This window comes from Elephas maximus, chromosome 3, assembly GCF_024166365.1.
Source record: "Elephas maximus indicus isolate mEleMax1 chromosome 3, mEleMax1 primary haplotype, whole genome shotgun sequence".
NCBI classification, from domain to species: Eukaryota; Metazoa; Chordata; class Mammalia; order Proboscidea; family Elephantidae; genus Elephas; species Elephas maximus.
The window spans coordinates 112,901,247-112,929,172 of record NC_064821.1 but is presented as its reverse complement, the minus strand read 5'-3'; the positions used below and the strand labels follow the sequence as shown (position 1 = coordinate 112,929,172).

Here is a 27,926-nt window from a genome sequence, read left to right as displayed (position 1 = left end):
TCTGGGGGCCATGACCACCGGGGTCCTTCTAGTCTCAGTCAGACCATTAAGTCTGTTTCATAAATGAAGTCTGGTCTTATGAGAGTTTGGGGTCTGCATCCCACTGCTCTCCTGCTCCTTCGGGTTTTCTGTTGTGTTCCCTGTCAGGGCAGTCATCAGATGTAGCTGGGCACCATCTAGTTCTTCTGGTCTCAGGATGTAGTCGCTGGTTCATGTGGCCCTTTCTGTCCCTTGGGCTCGTAATCGCCTTGTGTCCTTGGTGTTCTTCATTCTCCTTTGATCCAGGTGGGTTGAGACTCATTGATGCATCTTAGATGGCTTCTTGCTAGCGTTTAAGACCCCAGACACCACTCTTCAAAGTGGGATGCAGAATGTTTTCTTAATAGATTTTATTATGCCAGTTGACTTAGATGTCCCCTGAAACCATGGTCCCCAGACCCCTGCTACGCTGGCCTTCGAAGCATTGTTTATTCAGGAAACTTCTTTGCTTTTGGTTTAGTCCAATTGTGCTGACCTCCCCTGTATACAATGGATGTTTTTAAAGGACTATGTCCACAAAAGATGACAGAATCATGAAACACATTTGAGGAAGTGTTTCATTCTATCTGGGATGGTAAGAAAGGCTTTTTTTTGAGGTGGATTTTTGAAGGGAAACTAGAATTTGGCTGAGATGTTGGGGACAGCCCTCCACCTTTTCCCTTTGCCTGGAATGCATCCCCTCTGATAACTTCACAGCACACGCCCTTATCTCTGGGTCTTCACTGACCACTCTGTGTGAAATGGCACTCTGCCCTCACCACACGGCGCCCACTCGCCTTCATCTCCGAACAGTGTCTTCTGACACCATATTGTTTACTTACTATCTCTTCTAATCAAATCTAAGCTTTTTGAGGGCAGAGATTTTGGTATGTTCTGTTCACTGCAGTATCTCTGGTACTTAGAACAGAGCTTGGCACATTGTAGGTTAAGCAATGAAGATTTGTTGAATGAGTAAGTCTAAACCGATAGTAGCCAATTAATAAGCCACTTTTGTTTTAACAGAGCAAGACAGAAGTATGACCTTGTCCACATTTTGGGAAGATCACACCAGGTGCAGTATTAGGATTGTACATTTAGCCCAACCAAAAAAAAAAAAAAAAAAACCACACACAAGCCTGTTGCCGTCCAGTCCACCTCATGGCGACCCTGTAGAACAGGGTAGAACTGCCCCATAGGATTTCCAGGGAAGAACTGGTGGATTCAAAACCTTTTGGTTAGCAGCCAAGCTCTTAACCATTGTGTCACCAGGGCTCTTACTGTAGGCCAGGGTTTGGCAAATTCACCTATCTTACAGGGACCAGGGGAGGTAAAGACTGAATCCTAAAGAATGCAATCAATAAACAACACTAAGTGGTAGAGTTTGTGGTGCACGCCCGCCCAAAGGCATTCAGATTAAAACTTGTTTAAAATACAAATCTGCCAGTCAGATTTGGCCCACTGGCTACCAGTGTGGCTCTTGAGTTGATCTGCCCTTAACAAGATCACTTGGGATATGGATTACTGTCAGGTGGGGATCCAGGAAAGGGCAGGGCTGAAGGTAGGTACATTGGATAGAGAAGGCTGTAGTTCAAGTCCAAGAGAGAAATGATGCGTGGTAGTTGGAAACACGGAAGAAAAGATTTCACTTAACTGAAAACTTTTACAGGTGAAAATGAAGTCGGCTTCTATTTTTCCTTTGTAGGTGAAGCTAGTCAATGTCTTTTTTCCCCTAAATCTATTGTCTTCAAGAGACCAAAGTGTGAACATTTTTAAGGTCGTTAGATTCCCAAGCGTTTTCCCAAAGGGTTATACTTGAAGCATAGCAATGAAACAGTGGCTGATCTACCACAGTAAAAATGTATTGACCATTTACCACATGCTAGGCATTTTTTCTTACCACCTAACATGCAGGGTTCATTGATGAGTCAGAATCGACTGGATGGCGTACAATGCACTGACACATTTTAATCAAAACAATCCTTTAAAGTCAGTCCTGTTATCCTTACTTTAGGTCGAAACAGGCACAGACAGGTTTCCACTGTTGGGCAGTAGTGACTGTGAGAAACTTGATAGAAAATACCCATCTGCATTCCTGTAAGGCTTACCTTTGCTCCCGGGTCTGCAGCTGCCTAGAACAAGCAGTACAGTATGATGTTTGAGTATGGATTTTGGAGTTAGGCTGTCTTAGATTTAAATCTACACTTCATCAGGTTTGAGTGTAGTGGGTAAGAATTTTCACAGACTTAGGTGTGGAAGAAATGACAGTGATTTTTTTAAATAAGTTTTGGATCCTGAGGTGCTTTTTAAGGCGGCAAACATCTATCTACAAAACTGGAAACCCCGGTGGAGTAGTGGTTAAAAGCTCAGCTGCTAACCAAAAGGTCGGCAGTTGGAATCCAGCAGGCACTCCTTGGAAACCCTATGGGGCAGTTCTACTGTCTGATAGGGTCACTATGAGTTGAAATTGACTTGACGGCAAACACTTTTTTTTCCATCTACGAAACACTGGAGGCAAATGCAGATAGCAAGGTACCAAAGAAGCCACACAAACACGTCCATGAAGTTCACAATTCAGGCTGTATGAGCTCAGAGCCACCAGACACCATTGCCATCACCTGAACACTGGTACTCAAAAGGGATTAATGGCGTATTTAAAGATAGAAACCTAAAAAGAGCATACTCAGAATGACTGGCAGCACTGTTAACTAGCTCCCGCCCAGAACTGGTTTCTCAGGTTCACTCAGCTAAAGCTGCTGACAAGGAAAGGCTAAGTCCCTCTTTAGAGCAAGCTCTTCACCTAAACCTGGATTTTCTCGTAAGGAATCTAAAAAGGCTCAGGTTAGTCTACTCTGATGCCATTTTCTGTTTGATCTTCAGTTTCTGGAAGAAATCACCCCCATTTCACGGCCCACATCTCTAAAAGTTTAAGTATTCCAATTAATCCAAAGTCCACCTTCTTCCAAAGAGAACGAAACCATTTATTTCGGAGCTACCTGAACTTACTCCATAAACTTAAGTTCCAGTTGGTGTGCAGAAAGACACATTGAGCCAACTCTATATTCAACCATTCATGTTACCAGTAATGAAAACAGCCAAATGGTGAGTTTGTTTCATAACCACATCATTAGGCCTCATCTCTGTCAACCTTTAGAAAATCAGACTCTCCCCCTTACAGTATGCTCCCTAGACAATGCATGACAGGAACAAGGGGAGTCCTGAATAATCCACAGCTGTTACGTTATGGTCAGCCCACGGTAAATTTTAATAATCCCTGTTTCTTAGGTGTATCATATACTTATTCCACATTGGTTCGTTTCTAAGAAAAATTAAGTTTGAGGGAAATCTTACTTAGCTAGAATTATACGGCAAAAAGGCAGCTGAACTCTTACTTCCCAGAGATCATGCCTACTCATCCTTTACTTTTGCCCTCTCTATACTCTTTTGAATACTCAGTTTGGAAACCCTGGTGGCGTAGGGGTTAAGTGCTATGGCTGCTAACCAAAGGGTCAGCAGTTCAAATCTGCCAGGCGCTCCTTGGAAACTCTATGGGGCAGTTCTACTCTGTCCTATAGGGTTGCTATGACGCGGAATCAACTCAACAGCACTGGGTTTGGTTTGGTTTTTGTACACTCAGTTTATGGCACCCTGGTGGCTCAGTCATTAAGTGCTTGGCTGCTAACCAAAAGATCAGCAGTTAGAATCCATCAGCCACTCTGCAGGAGAAAGATGTAGCAGTCTGCTTTACTGAAGATTTACAGCCTTGGAAACCCTATGGGGCAGTTCTACGGTCCTGTAGGTTCGCTACGAGTTAGAGTGGACTCGATGGCAACAGGTTTGGTGTTTGGTAAACTCAATATATACCACTGTGCTTATCTGTTAATACCTCCTTAAAGAGTACCTGGCACAAGTATAGGTCCAAGTACTTGCTGGATAATACAGTAGATATGGCAACATGATCAAAACCTGTCACTACCAGTTACATGTAAAGAAGTGTTCGTCAGTTTGGACAAAGGAGAATTAGAATTCAGCTCCTGTTTATATGGCAAGTCTTCAATGGTCTTCACAGAACAGGAAGCCTTTAAAAGTGTGTTCAAATTCACTCCTTACTTGGAGCAAGCAGACAGACATTTTAGTATATTATACATCCCAAACAAGTCAGAGGAACTAGCATAAAGATAAGGTTAAAAAAAAAAAAATCACATTCAGAAAAGCAAAAACTCCATGTCCATACAGTTGTCAAAAGATGTCAGCACAATACTGAAGGTGTATTATGAGGTTATGAAAAACCGGTATTAGAAGAAAACGGTTAACCCAGATATTCAAATACATGAAGTTAGTCTAACTTGGGCTAAGATTTTGCAAAGGATGAACAAGCAGGCTGATTATTAAGAGCACAGTTGGTTTTACAGTAAAAAATTTAAACAGTAGAATCATGGGATCCAAAAGGAAGTCATTTTTAGAGATAGAATAAAAAGTTAAAACTGGAAATTCTTTGTTCCTCCTCATGCTGTTTTTCCACACTGGCATTTTTCACAAAAAAAAAAAAAATTGGGGGGGGCGGAAAACCTCAGTATCTCTGATATGGTATTTAGTAGTGACATAGAACTATTTAACACTCCCAGGGTCACCAGTCTACATCTAACTACTGCTTAAGGAAATTAACCAACCCTCAGTTACTAAGTGCCCACTCCTAATTTTCCGTTGACAGCAAATAGGTGACAAAACAAAGTTCCTGCAAAATATTATGTGATATGAACTGCACTGCAAAATAAACAATTTATTTTAATTATATAATGCAGAGAAAGAAAGGCAAGGTGAACAGAGATTCATAGACTGAAGGATCTTTCTGGGGAATTAAAAAAAAAAAAAAAAAGACAAAAACATATCACCCAAGATAAGGTAAAGGGGACCAGGAAACACTAAAAAAACAATTTTATGCAGTATGTTTAGGAGTTTTAAAAGCAAAAGAGGTTATATATATTTGCATTGTGAACAATGTTCATCATACAAACTTGAAATCTGTAACTAAAATCTACTCAATAAAGCTAATGAAAATCATTCGCACAGCATTATGTAGACAAATATGTTTAAAAAAATATTTTAATAAGCATATTCAGAATGGCAGAAAGGGAACTGGGAGAAGGGAATTATTTTACAGTGCAAAATCAGTATGCATAAATTTAAAAACATCTAATTCATAATTTTAAATGCCTATTTAAATATTACTTCAAATATGATTTATAGCTCAACAGAGTTGTATTGAACTGAGGTGCAGATTCTTAATTCTATTTGAAAACACATCATGAAACTGAATATCATTCCAAATGAAAATGATAGTGCTTTGCTGGGGGTAAGGATGGGGTGAGGGAGACTAAGTAACTATTAACAAAGGCTTCTTTTCCCAATGCAATTTGTCAAGAGTTCAAGAGTAATGACACGTACTACATCTTAAGCAAATTAAACTCATGATATTACTAAAATTTTAAAGTAGTGCAATGACTTATCAAGTTATAGTGGCTGCATTATGAAGAACAAAGTACTGTGTGAAAAACCTGTATAAACACAAAATACAACTGAGTATTTATGAAAGCTGAGCATTATGTATTATAATAGTGGAATGTCTTTCATTAGGCATACTTTAAAAAGATAAGAAAAGTAAAATGTCCAAACATGTATACATGTGCCGTATTTGCAAACATGCTGGAGAATTTACCTGAAATGTTCCTGTAATACAAGTCCACAAGAACTTCACAAACCAGCAAACAAAATCTATCTTTTAAAAGAGGTAAAAATGGCCTCTCTAATATTGCAACAATTAAAAAAAACACAGCACCACCATTCTTCTGAAACATTTCTACAAATCATTGATAAGGAGCTAGAATACTTTGGACTTTAAAAAATCTCATTTAGAAAATGGATTGTGACCATCTGCTAAAGCTACTGCCATTCTGGATAAATTAATATTTTAGGTAGAACAAAACAAAAATAAAAAAAAACTCAGGCTTCTGAAACACTTCCACCCAAAACTTTGATTTTCTTGGATACGTGAATGTACATCATATGAAGTCAAGAGTTGTAAAGTGGCTTTTAATACTGTTTGGGGAAAAAAGTTGTTCACATTGGTGAAGGAAAACAATTTGAACATATATGAGTAGTAATACTTTATGAGAATAAGGCCTAGACCATAATGTCTCAGTGCAAGCCTCTACCCAAGTGTATTAGGCAGTTGAGCCATTAAAAACAGACCACAGGTGATTTATTTTAAAAAGGCATTGGCTCTTCAACTGATGGGTGAAAATGAACTGATAGAAGCACCTGGTGTATGCCTGTGTGATAAAAACAAGAATAGTTAGTAATCTTTTATAAAAGTTTGGGCATAGGTTGGTCTATCAGCTGTATAAAACTACATTTTTTAACAAGAATTTTGCACTGAAAATAAAATAGCACTCTTGCAAGGCTACACTAATGGATAATCCTATTTGTAATCACACAGAGCAGTGGTTGCTGTGTTAACTTAAAATTATTTTAAGTCTGCATTTATAAAGACTTCAGGTTTTCATTTTGGAAATACACCATCACTTCTGAAAAGGCGGACTGTAACTGGTAAAGTCTAAAAACTTTTCTAACCTCATCACTTTATCCACATAAATCAATATTGTTGCTTGCCAACGGTTACTCCTTGTGTGCACCAATATCTAGATATCACTTGCTTGAGCTTTTCCCCTCTATTTAATGCAAAAATGGGAAATTTTATAATGTATATAAAAATAACTGAACAGAATTCTGGTCAGCATGATACAATTAAACACTTAAAGTAGCATTAAACTTTTGTTTCAAAAATAACTTTGAAAATTATAGTAAATGCAAAACAAACTCTGCAATCTAAGTATCATGCTTAATTTCAGAATTCTCAAACTATTTTTCCTTAAGTAGAAATTGAAAAAACAAATTTTCACAATCTTATGAATGCCTTTACCACCTGGATAAGAAACATGACTTAGTTACTACACAAACACTTAAAAATTCATTAGAAAAACCTTAGCAAAATAAAATGGAAGCTGACAGACTCAGAATATCAATTCCTTTCATAAAAGTTGACCAACTGTACAGTTAAGAAAATTATACAAGCTTTTGTATTAAGAAAGGACAGCTCAGTCAAGACATAGGTACTGTAAAAATCTTTCAAAGGCTACAAAGAATCTGGAAAAATACAGAATGTATTTCTTAAGCCCAGATAAGAATATGGAAAGACATCATTGATGTCAACAATTTTACATATACAAACCTGACTTGGTTTATTTTTAAACTTCTATATATAAAAAAATCATGCTAGCATAACTTTCAGGATTCATAAGGGTTTCCTTAATGGTAACACTCAATTTGTATGGAAGAAGAAGTGTCTTTTATAAAGATATTTCAAGAAACTCAGAAAAACAGGCATTAAGCAGAAATTTGAACTTTTTTTTTCCTTCAAACTAAGCAAAAAGGACCTTGCAGTGAAATTTTATATGATTAATACATTAAGTGCAAAGGTACCTATACATTTTAGTTCATTCAAATTTACTGAAATACTTGTTATATCCTTAAAGGGTCTTTGACAGTTTTAAAGTAAAAAATCTGCAAAGGAAAGGATTATAAAATCTTATTTCCTAAAGTTAGGCTTAATTCAGATTTTCAATTTTAAACAGCTGCTTCAGGAAATTAACTTTTAAGGTAACCCATCAACCCTGAAAATTTTAGTCACACCAAGATTTACTCCAAAGAAAGTAAAATGGGTCTAAAATTTAGTCATCTATGTTTTCAAGTTCCTCAAATTTTCCATGTGAGATTGCTTCTTGGAAAAATTCAGAAGAACCCGGACTTTCTTTTCCATTGCTGTTTACCCTTCGCCTTTTAGCAGGTCTCTCACTTTTTTCATCTAAATCATTTTCATTTCTTGCAGTCATATGGGCAAGTTTTGGGTCAATGGTAAGGTTATCCATTTCATAACCATTAGTATCCATATCTGCATGAAGTGGTTTCTTATTTCCACTGGTTGGTCCATTAACATGTAATCCTTCAACTTTTACATCTTCTTTGTTTAATATTTCTCCTGGTCCATTAGATGATGGTACTCCTAAATTGGAAAAGACACAGATGAAACTGACAAAAAAGTTATTATTTATAAACGACTGTAAAATAGCTTTTCATCAAGGAAGTTAGGTGTCAAATCAGTGTATACATATAGTTTGAATTCGGGCTATGTGACCTTGTTTATGCTCTCTGTACCTCAGAATCATCACATGTGAGGATAACAACAGATTTCATTAGCTGCTGTGAAGATCAAGTAAGGTAATACAAAATAAAGAATTAAGAACAGAACCTGGAGTATATTAAGCATTCGATTCATGTTAGTTATTATGTGACAACAAAAAGACTCTGGATTCAGCAGCGTAAATAAGTTAAATTAAGCAAAGAGATATGCATAAATTATTCAGAACTTAGCAAAAGGGCCGTAACTTTCTAAAACCATGTAAAATCAGAATCAATGCTTTTTCTTACAGAAGCTTGAGTTTTCCACGGCCACAGAAAATGAAGACTCCATGACTTTATTTTTCATGTAAATCTATGGGTAATGTGCCTCAAGAGCAAAGATCATACACTAAGTGCATTTAAATAATCTATCATAATGTTAAGAAAATCAATGCTTTACTGTCCAAGCATACACTTGAAAATACTAAAAATAAACACGAATTTCTTCTGTAACAGGTGAGAAAAGTAAGGACATAATTATTCTAGTGATAACAAGAAATAAAAAAGGTCATGCTGGAGCTGACTACAAAATGAACTGGAATACAAATTTAAGGAGCCCTCATAAAAAAAAAAAAAAGTTTTTTTTTTTCCTTAGTGAAACGGCTAAGAGCTTCACTGCTAACCGAAAGGTCTGTGGTTCAAACCTACCCAACAGCTCCGTGGAAGAAAGACCTGGCAATCTGCTCCTGTAAAGATCATAGCCAAGAAAACCCTATGGGGCAGTTCTACTCTGTCGTATGAGTCAAAATGGACTCAACAGCATGCAACAATGATGCAAAATACAGAAAGAGCTGCTGCAGATAATTAAATTATCTGAAAAATATTTAGCATAAAAGATGAGCCCCAAATATTACATTTGTTTTAAAGAAAATGTTACCCTATCTTTCCTAACTCAAAAATGCACTCACACCTTGAGTGTACGTGGGGATCACTTACAATCTGAGACTCAAGGGACAATTCTGTGACAGGACACCTAAAGAGCTAATGGAGACCGTGATTAGGTCAGGAAGAACCACAAAATTTCAAGGCACAAAGTAAATCCCCTTACAAAAAATACATGAAATTGGATTGGAAGGTTCCTTTCTTTCCTTGAAAAACTTAGAAATCTTGATTGCAGGTACTTGATGTGAATGGCTTCTGGGCTACTGAGTAACTTACAGGTAACTTATGAACACTCCCTTAGCCTACCATCATGTTATCAACAAGTGGTTTTAAGAAATCAAGGAAGGGTAAAGAAACAATAGTGGCTACAACAATGGGCTCAAGCGTAACAACCACCCTGAGGATGGTACAAGAGTGGGCAGTGTTTCATTCTGCTGTACACAGGGTCGCTACGAGTCGGAACCGACTTGAAAGCACCTACAATAACAAAGAAAGGATTTAATCTTTTCTTTGGTGCTGTGAACAAACAGGAAAAAACACATAGTGCTGTCTGCCTGCTTAAACTGCCACCTCTGGTCCCAAGGTCAGAGTCTCAGCACCAGGATGGGTGTGGCTGGCGTTAGATGTCACGTCAATGAACTTTCTTGGACCAGGAAATGGCTACTGCAGGGTCCAAATTTTGGCTGCACTTGTTCTTGCAGGGGAAGTAGTAAGGAGACGAGAGGGCTCATCAAATGAACGAAGTATAATACACCAGTGCCTGTTTGAGACCAAAGGCCAGATCTTTCATACTGTTCTTCCAGTTTTTGTCAGCGGGAAAAAGGCAGAATGCAGGTGGGCAGCCCTTATCTCTTAATTCATCAGTTTCCTCCTGAAGAGCAGCGGGGGACTTGCTTTCTGCTAGGTGAGTCTCTTACTTAGGAAGACCATCTTAATCAAAATAATTCTCTGCCTAGGTCTTGCTGACCAGCATATTGAATCTCTGGTCCCCTGTATATTTCAAATGAGACCACTGCCTGAAACTCAACACATCAGTATGCCTTTTTTATGGAGAAAAAATATAGGATATCTCTGTGGAATATTTATAGGCGGGCACCTGCTTTATTTTTTCTCATCCTTCAAGGCTGTTACGCTATCAAAAGAAAACTTAAATATTCACGACAGTGTCCTTGTTACCTACCTACACTTCTTCTCATTTATATACTCAGAGCACTTTCCTGATAATGGGGCATAATTACTCAAGGTACTGCACAAATATCTTTGTATTTTTGAAGAGAAATAGCTGGAGTTTCAGTGTTAGAGTTAACAGGAATACACATCCAGGCATCCCATTCAAGTAAGAAAATATATGCTACTTAAAAAGGGCAAATTTCCTTAAAGAAATGATCATGGTTGATTGTACTACACTTTATTAATAGTAGTTTTTAGTGATGTCAGCGGGAATCTTTTCTAATTACTTTGTATTGTGTGTTAGTATATTCGTATACTGATATTATGTTTCATTTGGTACTTATAATTAATATTTCAACTTCTGCTTTGGAAGTTTAAAAGAAACCTATACTGAACTTCCCAGACTACTGAAAGAAAAGTACCCTTCATGTGGAAGAAACAGAAATATTTCTTTGGTTGCTTACCATTTTGATTACCATTGCTTATAGTGCCATCTTCTTTCTCAGACTGGCTGTTACTACTGTTTGAGGCGGTTGGGGGAGGGGATGGTGCTCGACTAGAAGCAGCACTTTCACTTTCATCTAGAAGACGATCCATGTAATCCCTTAAAATTAAGCAAGATAATAAACAGTTACTTTTCATATTAAAAAAGCTGAAAATTAAATTAGTTGAGGTTAAATTTAAGAAGCTTTATATATCCTAATTTTCACTTACATTTCACATCTATCACACCGGGATTTGAACATTTAAATGGAAAACTTCCTTTGGTTACATGTTGTAGAAAAAAAAAAATGCATAAAGGCTACCAAATTTCAAACACCTATAGAAAATTCAAAGACAAGTGCTTAGAGTGGCCCAACTAAAACTGGAGGATCTATATGTGAAGAAATAGGGGTGACGTTATCAGAAGGAGTAGAAAAGAATTTCTGAACAGATACAAATTGCAATTATAAAGGCTACCTGACAACAATACTTGAAAGACTAACTGGGACCTAATGAAAAAAGATGAATCACTTCCCTAAATCTGGACACTTTTGACATTACCTTTCTGTCACCATGTGAGATATAATAAATAAGCTCACTAAGTTCCAGGACTTATCTGTTGGCTTTATCCTGTAAGTATCTCATTATAGGTGAGCTCAGGTCGTCCCTAAGTCATTCCTGTACTATGGTATGTGAAGGCAGTTGTGGTAAGTAACATCAGGCACGGGTTAAAAGATCTGGGTTTAATACTTGTCGCTCTGAGGTTTAGTATCTTTCCTATGAAATGCAGATAATCATATTTATCCTATTTACCTACAAAGTTGTTTTATTAAATATGTGTATAAATAAAGTGTTAAGAAATCACTAGAATAAGAGCCAGCAAACTATGGCACATGGGCTGCAAACATGTTTTATTAGAACACAGCCACACCCACTCATTACTTATTGTCTCCTGTACTAAAAGCCAAACCAAAAAACCAAACCCGGTGCCGTCGAGTCGATTCCGACTCATAGCGACCCCATAGGACAGAACAGAACTGCCCCACAGAGTTTCCAAGGAGCACCTGGCGGATTCAAACTGCTGACCCTTTGGTTAGCAGCCGTAGCACTTAACCACTATGGCACCAGGGTTTCCGTACTAAAAAGCAGAGCTGAGTAATTTCAACACATACCTTGAAGCCTGTAAAGCCTAAATATTTACTTGCCAACCCCTAAACCAGAATAAAGGAGCCCTGGTAGCACAGTGGTGAAGCACTGGCTGCTAACCAAAAGGTCAGGAGTTCAAACACACCAGCCGCTCCATGACAGAAAGAGGTGGAAGTCTATTTTCCGTTAAGATTCACAGCCTTGGAAACCCTATTAGAGGCCCTAACAGTTCTATAGGGTTGCTATGAGTTGGAATCAAATTGACAGCAATGGATTTTGGGATTTTAACTAGAATGTAATTCCCGGAAGGCAGGAATTTAGTCTGTTTTGTTTACCTGTGCACCACTGGTGCCTAAATTGTATATAGCATAGACAGAAGCGCAATAAAAATGTGAATACATTATGTTTAAATTCCTTCACAGTAAGTGTAATAAAGATATCAAGACAAATCTTTTAGAATCTTATGAGCAGAGTAAATAACGGGAATAAGAAGAAAACAATGGACTCCCTTGGGTCTTACTGAACATCTTCAGTGTGAGTCTACGCTAGACTATTAATTATAGTTAAAATCAAAAACAACTATATGATCACCACTACCCCCTGGGTTATTCATAGCGACTCTGTAAGCAGAACTGCCCCCATATGGTATCCAAGGAGCAGGTGGTGGATTCGAACTGCCGACCTTTTGGTTAGCAGTCGAACGCTTAAGGGTTGCTATGAGTCGGAATTAACTCAACAGCAACAGATTTGGTTTTTGTTTGTTTGTTTTATCCCCTGGGTTAAAAGAAGCTTTGGTGGCACAGCGGTTAAGTGCTTGGCTGCACCAAAAGGTTTGAACTCAGCAGCCACTCTGCAGAAGAAAGATGCAGCAGCCTGCTTCCATAAAGATTACAGCCTTGGATACCCTATGAGGCAGTTCCACTGTGTCCTACAGGATCACTGTAAGTTCTGACTTGATGGCAATGAGAACAGGATCCCCCCACGTTATGGAAACATCATAAATATAAAGATGTGGTACCAGATCGCAAGAAGTTTCCAACAGAGCCTGAGGTACAAAACTAACAAACATCAAAGAAAAGTTATGTAACAAATTGGGTAGTGCATACTAAGCATACAGAAACAGAAATGAGCATGCTGAATGCCAAAGGGACTTTAGAGGCTAAGGCCAGTGGGAACAGAAGAAACATGATGAGGATTTTTAGGGAATAAATTTGGTGTGGTGAGCCGAAGCTACAGTTGGATCACATATAAAAATTACTGCAAACTTCTGAATATAGCAATGATATCATGAAAGAATGATTTAACACACACACACACACACACACACACACACAAAAATGGCATCCAGAATGCTAAGGGAAGGAAAAAGTCACGCTGACCATCCGGAAGGTTGGGGCAGAATTTAGCTGTGCTAACTTAATTTAGTTTTTTCAAGTTTTTATTACTTTTAATTATTTGGAAGACTGAGAATTTTACAGAGAAATCTCCAATTTGCATTTGGCTCTCCATTTTTTGAGGTAGGGAACAGAAGAATCCGCAAGACCTTTTAAAGGCTGTCTGTAGGAAAAAAAGTGGCAAATGTGCTTCATTCTGGTGAACAAATGGAATAATTTTAAGGAAAAAAAATGAATAAATAACTTTTAGGATAATGTACTCTGAACTACTGATTTTGACCCAAAAATGAGGATAAGAAAATTCACTCGTATTTTTCTCTAAAGGGATCAACGATGTTTTGTGCAACCACTTGAAGTGCAACTATTAACAGAAAGGGAAGGCTCTGGGAGCAAACCAGAAATATGGTTTACTGTATTTTTATGCAAATAACTCATACTTCCTGTGTTTGTTTTGCTGGCCTGCCACGCCCTCCTTCCATAAGGTATTTCTGTAAGCTCGCTATGCTTTTTTTTTTTTTACAGCAACAAGAGGAAGAAGATTGGCCTGCATTTGTTGAGGGTGCCTTGGAGGGAGGGTGTGTCCCAGAAACAAACACAGAAGGCACATGTTATTTGTATAAAATACTTATCTCCATGCTTGTAGAAAATCACCATTCCTCCCCATCTGGAAAGTGTACAGTGTGGTTGTTGGGGAAAGTGTACAGTGTGGTTGTTGGGGAAAGTGTACAGTGTGGTTGTTGGGGAAAGTGTACAGTGTGGTTGTTGGGGAAAGTGTACAGTGTGGTTGTTGGGGAAAGTGTACAGTGTGGTTGTTGCTTCTTACAGAAGACATAAACAGCTCAAACGGATAAAGTCAGAGTAAAAAATTATGGTATGCTCAGATTTAAAACTTCATAAAAGACCCGGAAGGGACATAACTGAAGCCTACAAAACCATGGTATTGTTGCCGGGGGGGGGGGTGGTGGTGGTGGCATTTGTTCACTTCATACCATTTACCAGGAAATTCACTATTAACTTTTAAAACCTAAGAAACGATATGGGATTACTTTTAACTGTGGCTACTCCACCTACAGAATGCTTAACCTTAAAAGGAATCAGGGATATAGATATGTGTCTTCAAAAAGTTTTCATAAGCTTTGGAGAGATTATTAGAGAAACTAGAATGTTTGGCGGCACATCCCTACCTAACCTGTTGCGCTTGACATCACAGGGAACCAACTAAGCCAGCCCACAACACTTCACTTGGTGATGCTTTCTGAAAGAGAAAACTGGATGAACCATGGGTCTGACCCAGCATGGGAATTCTTATGTTCTTATTGTTGATGATGACAGACTGACTGTAGTTCATGTGTGAACATTATTTCTGAAATGGGTGAGAAAAATGCAAGATGTTACTGTTGCTTTTCCCTACACAATAACTTGAAAACTATTTTAGGATATATTCTCCAGAGTGGATAGCTATATTTAGTTCTACATCATTATGCCTTTTTTTTTTTTTTAAATATATATACACCATGTCTTAACACTACCAATGAATAAGTCAGGAAAAAAAATTAACAATAAATTTAATAATATTAAGCAACCAGATAAAATTTGGAATACCGCTATGTATGAAGTTCCACTCTAGCCATCAAGGACTTTGAATAATGGAACACAAGGCACACAGTCCACTGTCTCATGATTTCCAGGGGCAACCATACCCATTTATTCCCTTTTAGATTATTTTGCTTTGGGCTTTTAGAGTGTTTGATTCTCCAGGGAAGTAACCAGCAGAGACATGTGTAAATGAACATGACCAAATATGCATACAAGCACATTTTTCAAATGCAGTTATTTGGCCAGCCTTAAGAATGTCTTTACTGGTGCACACTGACCAAATCAACTTTTTTTTGGTATTACTTTTACTCTGTAAATAATAGGGGACAATCACAATCTAGAATAGTACAGTAAATTCTACCATAACAAAAATTGATCAGCATTTTAAAGCAATTCATGTGAGTCAAAGGCTCACTATTTTATGTGTTTATAGTAACAAATTACCAGTGGTGGTGGGATGAGTGTTTTAATCCAAAGCTAGACTTAATGAGGCTAAGAGAACTTGGTATAATGGATTACGCACATAAGATCTTTTGCATAAATGCTGGATATACTAAGAACCCATACCTATACCACTGGGAACAGGTTAAGGCTGCATTATTAATTATTGAATATTCTGTAAAGGAAAAGTTTCAGGAAAGCTAGAAAAAGGGAAGTCACTATGCACATGCCCTTTCGTCTATTAAAAAAAAAAAGCTATAACCAAAAAGAAAACACAATTTGACCTGACTTATCTCTATGCCTTTTCCATTTTATATCATCTATATTCCAAATATTATTTTAGTTCCAAGGATCGAAAGTAGATTGGACAAAGAAAAATATTAATTTCCCTCCCTCTTTAAAGAGATCCCTACATATGGCCCTATAGTTACAGAAAAGATATTCTCTCTTCTTTCCTCTTCTACTCCTCTCAAAGTGTCACCAAATACAAATTGTATACGGTCATGCTAAATGTAAATGAATTTAACAAAGCCATACGTTCACAGCAGCTGTGCTCCATTTCTCCTCAGGAATGTCTACTCAACACATACACTCCAACTCTTGCTTTATGATCTCTCTGTTGTCTCAGATAATATGAATTGTGGTTTACAGTTTTTTTTAATAAGACTACATATAAAAGTATACTCTATGAAATGAAGATACTTCAATATACAGTAAATTTAAATGCAACTCTTACCCTATTAGAAAAGACTCTCAAACTCATAATTTTCTAAAGAAAAATCTAGAAAAGCTGAACAAAAAAATACAGCTCTCAAAGAAGAAATAAACTCACGTTACACCAGGATGAAGATTGTATTTCTTTTTTCCAAATCGCGTTTGCTGAGCAAAGAAATCATAACGTTCGGATTTTTTCCACATGTAATAGAATGCTACACATTCACCAACTGACCTTGTTCGGACCTATAAGAAACAAATACCTGCTTTTAAGTATGATTTTTCTCTTAAAACAATTATTTCATGAGAAACATCTGAAGATTAAAAACAAATTTAGCTTGTTCTTAAAAGATACATACTGGTGCTATAAAGTCGATTCTAACTCAAAAAGTGACCCCATGTGACCAATCAGGCTGTGATCTTTATGGTAGCAGACCACCAGGTCTTTTCTCCCAAGGAGCTGCTGAGTGGGTTTGAACTGCTACTCTTTGGCAGCCGCGCATTTAACCCACTGAACCACCAGGGCTCCTTAGATATATATAATGTATAAAATACAACATCACAGAGCAGCTGTATTGAAAGCTATTCTTCCTAAACTCCCATTAAGAGAAATACAATGAAAACATCTCAAATACTCAGCATTCTGCTTTAAGTTTTTCCACCACCCTAATCTACCTTAAAAATAAATACCCCTCTATTGAAAATGTCTGGAAGTAGCATTTAGATTAAAATTAGTGTTATAAACACTTCATAAATACTTTTACTCACAAAGCACTTAGGAAGTCTACCTTCAAAATCCCATTCAAAAGATTATTTTACCACTCCTAACAGCACTCGGAAACCCTGATGGCATAGTGGTTAAGTGCCACAGCTGCTAACCAAAGGGTCAGCAGTTCAAATCCTCCAGGCACTCCTTGGAAACTCTATGGGGCAGTTCTACTCTGTCCTGTAGGGTTGCTATGAGTCGGAATCAACTCGATGGCACTGGATTTGGTTTTTATTTGATTTAATAACAGGAATCCAGACTCATTTAATTCACTTTCAAGAGAGGCTAAGAATTATAGTAACAGGAATGCTGCTCACCCAGTCATCCCTGTGGTTTACTGTGCTGTACCTATCTGTGCAACTGCATGCTTGCTCTCACATCATGTTCAGTATTAATAGAACTGGCAAATAATGTTGACAAAATCCTCCTTTTTTGCTACTTAACTTGGAGAGCTGAAGTGGTTGATACATGTAAATAAAATACTGAAGGTTAAAAAAAAAAAAAAGGTATCTGCATGAGTGTTTGGGATCCAAGATGACGCACTTTAACCTATAAATTTCCGATCATGAAACAGGCATCCTGTGGCACTTAGTGCACCTAAGAACAATTGTTGATGACGCCTATCTTTCTTTACGTGACATATATTTTTCTTCCTTCCTCTATGTTTGCTCTCTATAATTTAGGCGGTGGTGCTCTGAGTCTGATAGTAACTAGGGCTTAAAAATAAAATCATATTCTCAAGCTCCGACAATTCCATCTTTTTGCCTCCTATAGGAACTTATTTCTATACAGATTCTTCCACAGCAACTATACTTTACTGAAAGCAATAAATGAAAAAAACGTTTTGGGGCATACAAAGTTAACTATTATAAAAATCTCTCAATAAAATAACAAAAGCCTTCAATGCTTTCATTGGGCCATCCCTCTCCCCCTTAAAGATTACTGTCCTCTCTGTATTCACTACAGCCACTAGTAAATTATCAATAGATCAAGCTGACTTCCATCCTACAGCAGTGAAATATCACCATTCCAAATATTTACAAGAAATCGAAGTCTTATTTTAAGTTCTTCTGGCTAGCAGTTCCAAGCTATCTAATAAAATTATAGGTCCCTGAGTGGTTCAAACAGTTTGCACTCATCTACTAACCTAAAAGTTGATGGTTCAAACTTACCCAGCGGCACCATGGAAGAAAAGCCTACCAATCTGCTTTCATAAAGGTTACAGCCAAGAAAATCCTAAGCAGCAGTTCTGCTGTGTAACTTATGGGGTCGCCCTGAGTCAGAATCAACTCAATGGCAGTGGAGATACAAAGAAAATGATTCCATAGCTGAGGGGGTGGAGGTTGACTCTATTTTGGGTTTGCTGCTGCCAATTTGTTCCTTTCGGTCCAGGGGTCCCTCCATAGGTAGACAGTCCAGCATGGTCTAGGTCAATAGTGTTTGAATTCAAGCAAGAGTACTAGAAAACTCTTATCTAAAATGTACCTTTCAACCACTAAACAGTTTTTTTTTTTTTTGCAATCAGAAACACACATGGCCAGTTGTTAGCATAACACACTCCTTGGCTATATCTGAGGTTATCAGACGATTTAGACATGGCATTAAAGGGTGTTAAGATAAATTTTTTAACACTAATTATATTGCCTTCTTAAGACATCCTAAATCCTAAAACTCAATCTGTATCTTTCTCCTGAGGAGTGGCTGGTGGGTTTAAACCACTGACTTTTCAGTTAACAATCAAGCACTTACCCCACTGTGCCACCAGGGCTATAATAATAACTAATAAAGCCAATCCACTGAGACGGACTGTTCCGGCAAGCTAAATTAAATTATAAATAAAAACCAAATTAAATCTTAGTATCTGGTTTTAGACCACTCAGGACTTAAACAAATGTAATAAACATTTTTGTTTTTAACTACTGTTATCTTAAAGTGCTCTAATATTTCAAAATTATTTTAAAGGATCTCCTTAAAAGCCTTGTCACTCCTGAAGTTTACCCTTCAGCCAAAGATTAGACAGGTCTATAAACAAACAATAACCCACATGACGAACCTGCTTGTTAGTTCAATCATGTATAGGAGACCAAGTGGGCAACGCATGCCCAAAACCAATGACAAGGAAGCAGGGACAGGAAAAATGGACAGATGGAAATGGGAAACCTGGAGTATGGAAGGGGAGCACTGACACATCGTGAGTATTACAACCAATGTCATATATAAATTGTTGAATGAGAAACTGATTTGTTCTGTAAGCTTTCACCTATCGCACAATAAAATAAACAAAAAATAAAAAACTTTGCCACAATTCTGGACAATAGCTATAATTACACCTCTTATCCTGTTACCCTGGAAGTTGATTAACATACTTGTAAATGAGTCCAGTTCTTAAAAACTTCCAATATTATGTGGTGAAATAGTCACTTGGCAAATTTATACCAGGAAGTCTAAGCATGATTATAATAATTCTCTAAATACTGAAATATTAAAAGTCATTATTATAGAACCTCTAGCACTTGAAAATGCAGAAAATTAAGGTATACGATGATTTGAGCTGTTAAATGAATTTTCTTTTTTTGTAAAAATGAGAACATATATCATAACTTACTTTATTAGCCTGAATCAAATGAAAATCCTTTCCATAGGCCTTCAACCCTTGTTCAAAATTTCTACATTCTTCCTCTGTCCAAACAGATAATTCCTCTGACAAAATGGGGAGAAAAAAACTGCTTAACAACATTTTTCCAAATTTTGCATGTAACGAACAAAATTGCAAATAAATATGTAGCTTTCTGGTAAAAATGAGGGAAGCATTTTACTCCTGAGCTCTATTACTAATCACTGCAAAAGATTAAGTGAGAAATATTCCTGATTTAATAAAATTTTAAATAACCTAGTCCCTATCTGTACAGCCTCAATGTGAACTACTTTCTCCTTTATTTTTTATGATCCAAGTATACCAGCCAGCCACCTTTCAGTTTTGTAAATTTACTATGTCCTTCAGACTTCATATGTGCTGCTTCCTTTGCCTAGAATTATTTTCTGCCTCATATCTCACCCCACACTTCACCTAGATAATTCTGTTACGGCTCAGAAAAATTTAACGGCATTTTCCAATTCTCCTTGAAAGAACACATAACTATTTTTCAGTTCCCTACCTAGGCTCTAAGCACCATGAAAGGAAAGGTCCTTTGTTTAATAGTTATATACTTAGAACTAAGAAGACATTCAAATATTTATTGAATAAGGAAACAGTTCGCATTTGTTATTTGATTATATATGAACAGTATTCTTAGTGAATCCAGTTGGGAAGCCAAGATTAAAGTAAAAAAAGAAATAGCTAGATTTTTAGTTATGGCTTCATTATTTATGAATTATGTTTACTTGACAAGTTACTCATTTCTCTGAACCTCACGCTCATCAATTTTAAAGTGAAGTAACATCTGAAATACTACTTAGCTATAGGGCAAGATTAAATAAAATATTTATAAAAATGATTAACAACTGCCTCCTTTTTGCTATGAGACCAGAAGAACTGGCTGGTACCTGGCTACCATTACTGAATGTTTTGATCAAAGATTCTATAGCAGATCCTGATGAGGAAGGGGAAAACGTGAAACAGAACCTCATATTCTCCCAGAAGCCAACTTTCTGAAGCCATTCAAGCTGCATGATCCCCTGAAACTATTGCCATGAGTTAAATCTTTAAACCTTAAACTGAAACTATTCCTGAAGTCATCTATAATCCAAACAACAGTTTACCTTCATTAGTAAAATGTTTGCCTTGAGCATTGTATTCTTTTAAAGAATTACTTATATATGATCAAATTGACAAGAGCAACTTGAAAGATTAGATGAGAAGCTTAGGGGCAGTGAGTTTATGTTAACAGTAGTGAAATAATTTGGAAAAGATTATTGATGAAGGTGGCACAACTTGAAGAACATAACCAATGAATTGTACATGTAGAAATCACTGAACTTGTGTTCGTTTTGGTGTGTATTTTCACAATACCAAAATAAAACTTAAGTCAAGCAGAAAGAAAAAATGTAAAGCGTTATGTATTTTTACTTAGATGGCCTTATTTTCTCATTGAAATCTGAGAAGGGGCAGCCTTAATCCCATCCCAGTTTCTTGTCTAACACTTCCAGTCAACAAATATTTACTGAACTCAGTATTATTTAGCTGAAGATATACCTAGACAGACTACAGCTGCAGTTTTAAATTTCTGCTATACCACAGAAACAAATATAAGCACTTATTTCATATCTATTCTTACCTCTAGCTGCTTTTACATTAAATCGTAATCTTCTCAATGCTTCTTCTGTATCAAAATTGCATTTTACCAATTCATATAAAGCCTAAAAAAATAAAGGCTTCAATATGTGACCTGGACTACGAACAGCTCAATACAATTTCTTAAGTAAAGACTTTTCCAGAATTAAGTGTTTGTTTTCATAATCTTTTCCAGAGGACAAATAATTCTAGTGAATGCAGCATACAGTACACCAAGGAAAAATAAACCAATTCAATTCTGATAATTAACTATCTCTACATGTATAGAAATTAGAAAAAGGAAATGCCGTAATGGTTATAGTATCGCAGGTATTTACAAATAAAAAGAAATCATTTCATATGAATCACAATCCCTTCATTTCAGCTATTCATGGTTTCTGCTCTATGATAATTTTATACAAATCAGAAAACACTGATAAAAAAGCTAAAACAAATTTAAGGCTGGTATTAAGATTTGTGGTAGGCACTGGTCAATCTGATGAATAACAACATTATCCCAGATGAGTCTTCTCAACTTGATGATGGCCACAGATTTTCAGGGATATCCAAAGAAATTTCAAAAAAAACTATTAGGAAGTGCATGCAAGCAAAAATGTAACATCAAGTTTTTTTTTTTGTTTTGAGCTGAGATCATACCAGTGAGGTGAGTACGGTAACACCGGATTAGTTTGTAACCAATCATAAACTGATTCCCTGTTGATGACATCACAGGAATTTCAGTGGATAAAATAGTTAACACTGATAGTGATACCATTTAATTTATAAATGTGTATGGTTAATTTATTTTGGAAAAATTCTAAATTATTTTTTGTTCATTTACCTGTTCATTGTCTTTTATATGAGATCCTTCAGGAATTGCTTCCACACCTTTCTCATCACCTGTTCTTCTAGATGCATCCTTAAGAAATGCAATCACTTTGTCTTCTGGTAAATACTCAGGGTCCCACAGGAGCTGATCATCATTTTCATACACTAAATAGGTAGAAACATGATATTAAGAAAAATTGCCCAAATTTATATAGTTTGTGTTAAAACACAGCATTTAACAAATAATTCAGACTCAGAACCAAATGTTGAAAACTGAGGGGTAAAGTGTGGTCTTACTGCTTGCCTGACTTCTTTCTTAGGCAGTATTCATAGCTTAATGAAGTAAGCAATTAAACAGAGATGGACAAACTACTTTATGTCCCCTTTGGATCCAGAATGACTTGAGTTTACTGAATTCCAAGCTTTCTTGGTCTGAATACCATCTCCACTACTTACTACCTATATGACTTGGGCAAGTTATTTCCCTTCTCTCTGCCTCATCTATAAAATGTAGATAAAATAAAAACCACAACCCTACCACATAAGAGTTGTAAGGATTTACAGCACTTTAAAACCGTTTTGGTACATATGAGGTTCAATGGATGTTAGCTATAAAAAAATTTTTTTCAAACAATGTCCAGAAGAATGTTCACCAAATGTTAATAACTGTTTATTCCTAGGTGGTAGAATTTCGGGTAATTTTTTAACCTTTTATTTTCCTACAATGCTTGAAAATATTATAATGAATGAGATTTTTTAAATAAAAAGTCATTTTTTTTTTAAAAGCACTTAAGTTTCACCATAATTTCCACTGTAGGAAGATTAAAGCCTAAATTGCACCAAAGTTTAAAAAGTGGAAAGGAAGAACAAGGACCTCAGACAGAATTCTAAATAACAAGAAAATGAAAACATAAAATGAAGAAGGCACAAGATGGAAGAGGTACCAAGAACGCAGCACCACAGCAGCTAAGAGAAGAGAGTGTTTCAAGGAGTAATCAACTGAATGAACGCTGCTGAGTGACTAGGATGAAAACTGAAAAAGTGTACTGGATTTGGTAATAAGGAGGTGAATGTTGTAAGAACTGTTCGTGTGGAGAGATGGAAGTAGAAAATCATACTGGAGAAGGGTGAAGAGTAAATGGAAGGTAAAAAAATAAAGTAGAAAACTCTGAAAAATTTGGCTGTGGAGGAGAAACAGAGTGTAGCAGATGGAAAGGAAGAAGAGTTAAAAAGATTTTTTTTTTTTTAATTCAAGCTATAAACATTTATGCCAACGGGAAAGACCCAGTTTGAGAAAGACACTGAATTTAAGAGAAAGGAAAACTCGTAGGGTCAAGGTTTCTTATATTACAAAAAGAAATCAAAAGCTAATTAACACTCTCCTATATACCAGGCACTATGTTTGTTTTCACATACATTATACCTTGTCCTCTCCCCTCCCCCTACACACACTTCAAAAACTTCTTCCTCACTGCAGCACTATTCACAATAGCAAAAGGATGGAAACAACCTAAGTGCCCATCAATAGATGAATAGAAACCAATTATGGTACATACACACCATGGAAGGCTACACAATGATAAAGGAATCTGCAAAACATCTCATGACATGGATGAATCTGGAGGACATTATGCTGAGTGAAATAAGTCAATCATAAAAGGGAAAATACTATACGAGACCCCTATTATAAAAACTCAAGAAAAGGTTTACACACAGAAAGAAACAATCTTTGATGGTTACAAGGGAAGGGAAGGTTGGGGAGGAGAGATCACTAACTAGATAATAAAAAACCCATTGCTATGGAGTTGATTCTGACTCATAGCAACCCTACAGGACAGAGGAGAACTGCCCCACAGAGTTTCCAAGAAGTGCCTGGTAGATTCAAACTGCCGACTTTTTGGTTTGTAGCTGTGGCACTTAAGCACTATACCACCAGGGTTTCCAATTAGGTAATAGGTAAGTGTTAGCTTTGGTGAAAGGAAAGACAGTACACAACGTAAGGGGAAGGCAGCACAATCTGACCAAGGAAAAGTCATAGACGCTTCACAGACACATTCAAGACCTTGAGGGACTGAGTTACTGGGGCTGAGGGCTGTGGACCATGGTCATGGGGATCATCTAGGTCAAGTGGCATAACACAGTCAAAAAGAAAATGTTCTACATCTAGCTTTGGTGAGCAGTGTCTGGCATCTTAAAAGCTTGTGAGCAGTCCTTCAAGATACATCTACTGGTCCCATCCTGTCTGGAACAAAGGAGAATGAAAAAAAAAAAAAAAAAACCAAAGGCACAAAGGGAAATTTTAGTCCAAAGGACTAGCGGACCACAGGTACCACAGCCTCCACCAGTCTGAGCCCAGAACAAGTGGATGGTGCCCAGCTACTACAACCAGTCGCTCTGACAGGGATCATAGAGAATCTCAGACAGAGCAAGATAAAAATGTAGAACTGAATTCAAATTCACAAAAAAAAGACCAGATTTACTGGTCTGACAGAGACTGGACGAACTCCCAAGACTATGGCTCCCAGATACCTTTGCACTCAAAACTGAAGCCACTCCTGAAGTTCACCCTTAAGCCAAAGATTAAACAAGCCTATAAAAGAAACAGTAACATATGTGAAGAATGTGACTCTTATTTCAATCATGTATGACACCAAATGGCCAACACCTGCCTAAAAACAAGGACATGAAAGTAGGAACGACAGGAAAATTGGACAAATGGAAACAGGGAACCCAGGGTAGGGAAGAGGAAAGTGTTGACACACCACGGGGATTGCAACCAATGTCACAAAATGGTTTGTGTATGAACTGTTAAATTCGAAACTAATTTGCTCTATAAACTTTCACCTAAACCACAATTAAAAAAAAAAAAACTTCTTCCATGTTCCAAGGAACAATCCATCTTTTTCTGTTTCCCAAACTAGATACTCTTCTTTAAAGTACAGCTCACAGGAGGTCAATCTCTAGGTTTTTTCCTTAGTACACTTCATTCCTTTTCCAATCTGCTGGTCCAATCCTAGTGAAACTCCTGAAACCACCATATAAAGTGAATTTGGACATGCTGCCATCTGCTCAGCCTCTGCCCACTGAAGGGAACAGACTACAGTTCTTACATTCTTGGGGCAGGTTATGGGATGTGGGCAAGGCCATATTCCTTGGAAATTCTATGGGGCAGTTCTTCTCTGTCCTATAGGGTTGCTATGAGTTGGAATCAACTCGACAGCACTGGGTTTGGTTTTTTGGTTTGGTTTAAGTTCTGTTACGGCGTGGGACTAGAAATCCAGAGATGTCAGTTTTAGGCTGAAGCCGCTCCACATAATTCCTGTGGGCCAGGCAAGAGGCAGAGAGTGGGTCCCCAAGGCCCCAGTATTGTTCCAGTTAATATCCCATATTGGGCCTAAGTACAAACTACCCAGGAGGTATTTCTGGAATCATTGCCATTACTTCAGAAGTTTCTGGCAGCAACAGGATACAGAAATATCTGCAGATAAACATCACTATACGGCACCCAAATGACAAGGCAGACTGCTGGAATTGTGGCTAGCTAGCCAGGTACCCAGTACACAAGCCAGTGCCGTCCAGGTAGCCTAAACCAAAACCCAGTGCCGTCGAGTCGATTCTGACTCATAGCGACCCTATAGGACACAGTACAACTGCCCCATAGAATTTCCAAGGAGCGCCTGGTGGATTCGAACTGCCGACCCTTTGGTTAGCAGCCATAGCACTTAACCACTATGCCAGCAGGGTTTCCCCAGATAGCCTAGCCCTTATTATTTCATTAACCTCAGAATGTAACACTTTATCTTACTCAATTATAACATACTCAAAAATGACCATGCAGCAAAAACAATGAGCATTTCCACAGAAAATAAGCCACACTGTCTTTACTGGTTCCAGAAACAGACCAAATTATTTTGTACTTAAGATTATACTCTACATAAAATAAGGAACTTTTGACTATGATCTAAGTAAATAAAATATGCAGCACAGTTGTTTTTAATTAAATACCTGTTGTGGAATGACTAAGGTGCCAAGAGGATCAGAAATTTTAAAAAACTCACTACTGCGATAAATACCACAAAAAAAAAAAAAAAGCTTCTATAAAGACAACTTGAATGGAAAAAACTTACAACAGCTACAGAAAAAAAGAACTCATAATTATATCACATGACATAAACTCACTAGACTTTGAAAGGTCACAATCAACGAAACAACGGATCTTCTAAAACAATTTCATTCTACATAAATTACCACCCCTAAATATTAAAAAAAAAATCCAAATCCACTGCCATGGAGTTGATTCCGACTCACAGTGACCCTACAGAAAAAAAGAGAACTGCTTCCAAGGGTTTCCAAGGCTGTAACCTTTACAGAAGCAGACTGCCACACACCTTTCTCCACGGAGTGGCTGGTAGGTTCAAATCACTGACCTTCTAATAAGCAACCAAGCACTTTAACCACTGCACCATCAGGGCTCCTACCCTAGATACTAGAACTCTTAAAAATCAGTCGTAAGTATATCCGTCACCTATCACTGGAGGACAATTTACATGCAATTATATGTGATTAACAGAAGTGTTCAGAATGTAGGTATTCACCTAGTATATTACCAAACGTCATCTAGAGCAGTGCTTCTTACACTCTTAACACGAACACAAAACCAGAGCACCTTGTTAAAATGTGGATTCTGACTCAGCAGGTCTGAGACGGAGCCTAATTCTGCATTTCTCAAAAACTCAGAGGTGAATATGATTGTGCTGGTCTATAGATCACACTTTGAGGGGCAAAGCATTGACATTATTTCATATCAGCTACTTTATTATTAATAGTTGTCATTTTATTATCCAGGATACAGTAAGAAAAATCAAAAGTAATCTATGTTCGTCAATAAGCAAACTGAGTTGTCTAAATAATTAAACAAAGTCCACTATGTGGGTGGGTGCATGAGGGAAGAACGACTTTACAAAGAAAAAGCTGACGTAGAAAGCTGAGAGGCCACCACAACAAAACCATGAACCTCTCTAATGTGCGAAATTAATTCCTAATAAGCAAATGTCTACCAGTTTTACTCATACAGTTATTCCATTTTTAATCCTAAGTCAAAACTCTTCCCAATGAATATAACATAAAGATGAAAATGCTAATCCATAATTAGCATCACGGTGTGATAATGGGTTTACAGAAGAAATGGCCACACACTATGATTAACAGCAAGATCTTTAAGTTGTCTAGCTGAGCTTTTCCTGTATATACATTTTATCAGTTGCCTAACAGTACTATTATCATCAACTAAGGGTACCACATTTGTTCACTTTTCAGTAACTTAAGAATGTCAAAATGTTCATTAGAAATCATTTTATACAGTCCTTTCCCATTCGCTGCTTCGTAATTTCTAGCCATCATTTACTTATTCTAAACCATACAATCATGCAAGTATGAAAACTTGACTGGATGGAAATACCCTTAATTGCTCCTTTCCCGTGGGCCTTTTTCTTTTTTTTCCTAAGTAGCCCATCTACTTTTCAACTAATCCAGGCCAGGGTTCTCAGCCTCAGCACTATTAGCATTTTTGGTCAGATAATTCTTAGCGATGGTGGGGCTATCCTGTTTATTATGTTTATCAACATTCTTTATCTAATCACAAAGCTACAGTGTTTACTCAATTTAGCACATGGGATAAACAATAAAACACAAATACACATAACTGTGAAAAATCACCCTATAAAGTAGAATGTTTTTCATCTGCCCAGTATCTCTTGGAGAATTAAGCCATTTCTCACATGGCCTGGGTGGGGTTGACCCAGGACTAGCCAGAATATTCACTCATCTCCTCTGGTCATAGTGATTATTTCTGGCTGGATATGACTCAAACTGAGTCAGTAGGGATTCTCTCCAGGCCTTTTGCTGGAGCTCATTTTTGCTGATTCTC

At 37.2% G+C, this 27,926-nt stretch overlaps 1 protein-coding gene across 10 annotated transcripts in view; it reads right to left on the bottom strand.

Moving 5' to 3' along the window:
• Positions 1-5,897: 5,897 nt before the first annotated feature.
• MIER1 (MIER1 transcriptional regulator) overlaps positions 5,898-27,926 on the bottom strand; it is a 63,935-nt gene continuing 41,906 nt past the window's right edge. For all 10 annotated transcript variants that reach the window (XM_049879528.1, XM_049879538.1, XM_049879529.1 and 7 more), the window contains 6 exons: positions 22,014-22,165; positions 21,177-21,258; positions 19,508-19,602; positions 16,255-16,382; positions 10,827-10,966; positions 5,898-8,134 (listed from right to left, as the gene is read on the bottom strand). In XM_049879528.1, the coding sequence (XP_049735485.1) occupies positions 7,803-8,134; positions 10,827-10,966; positions 16,255-16,382; positions 19,508-19,602; positions 21,177-21,258; positions 22,014-22,165 (929 nt within the window). In that variant the 3' untranslated portion in view covers positions 5,898-7,802. The remainder of the gene's footprint in view (positions 8,135-10,826; positions 10,967-16,254; positions 16,383-19,507; positions 19,603-21,176; positions 21,259-22,013; positions 22,166-27,926) is intronic.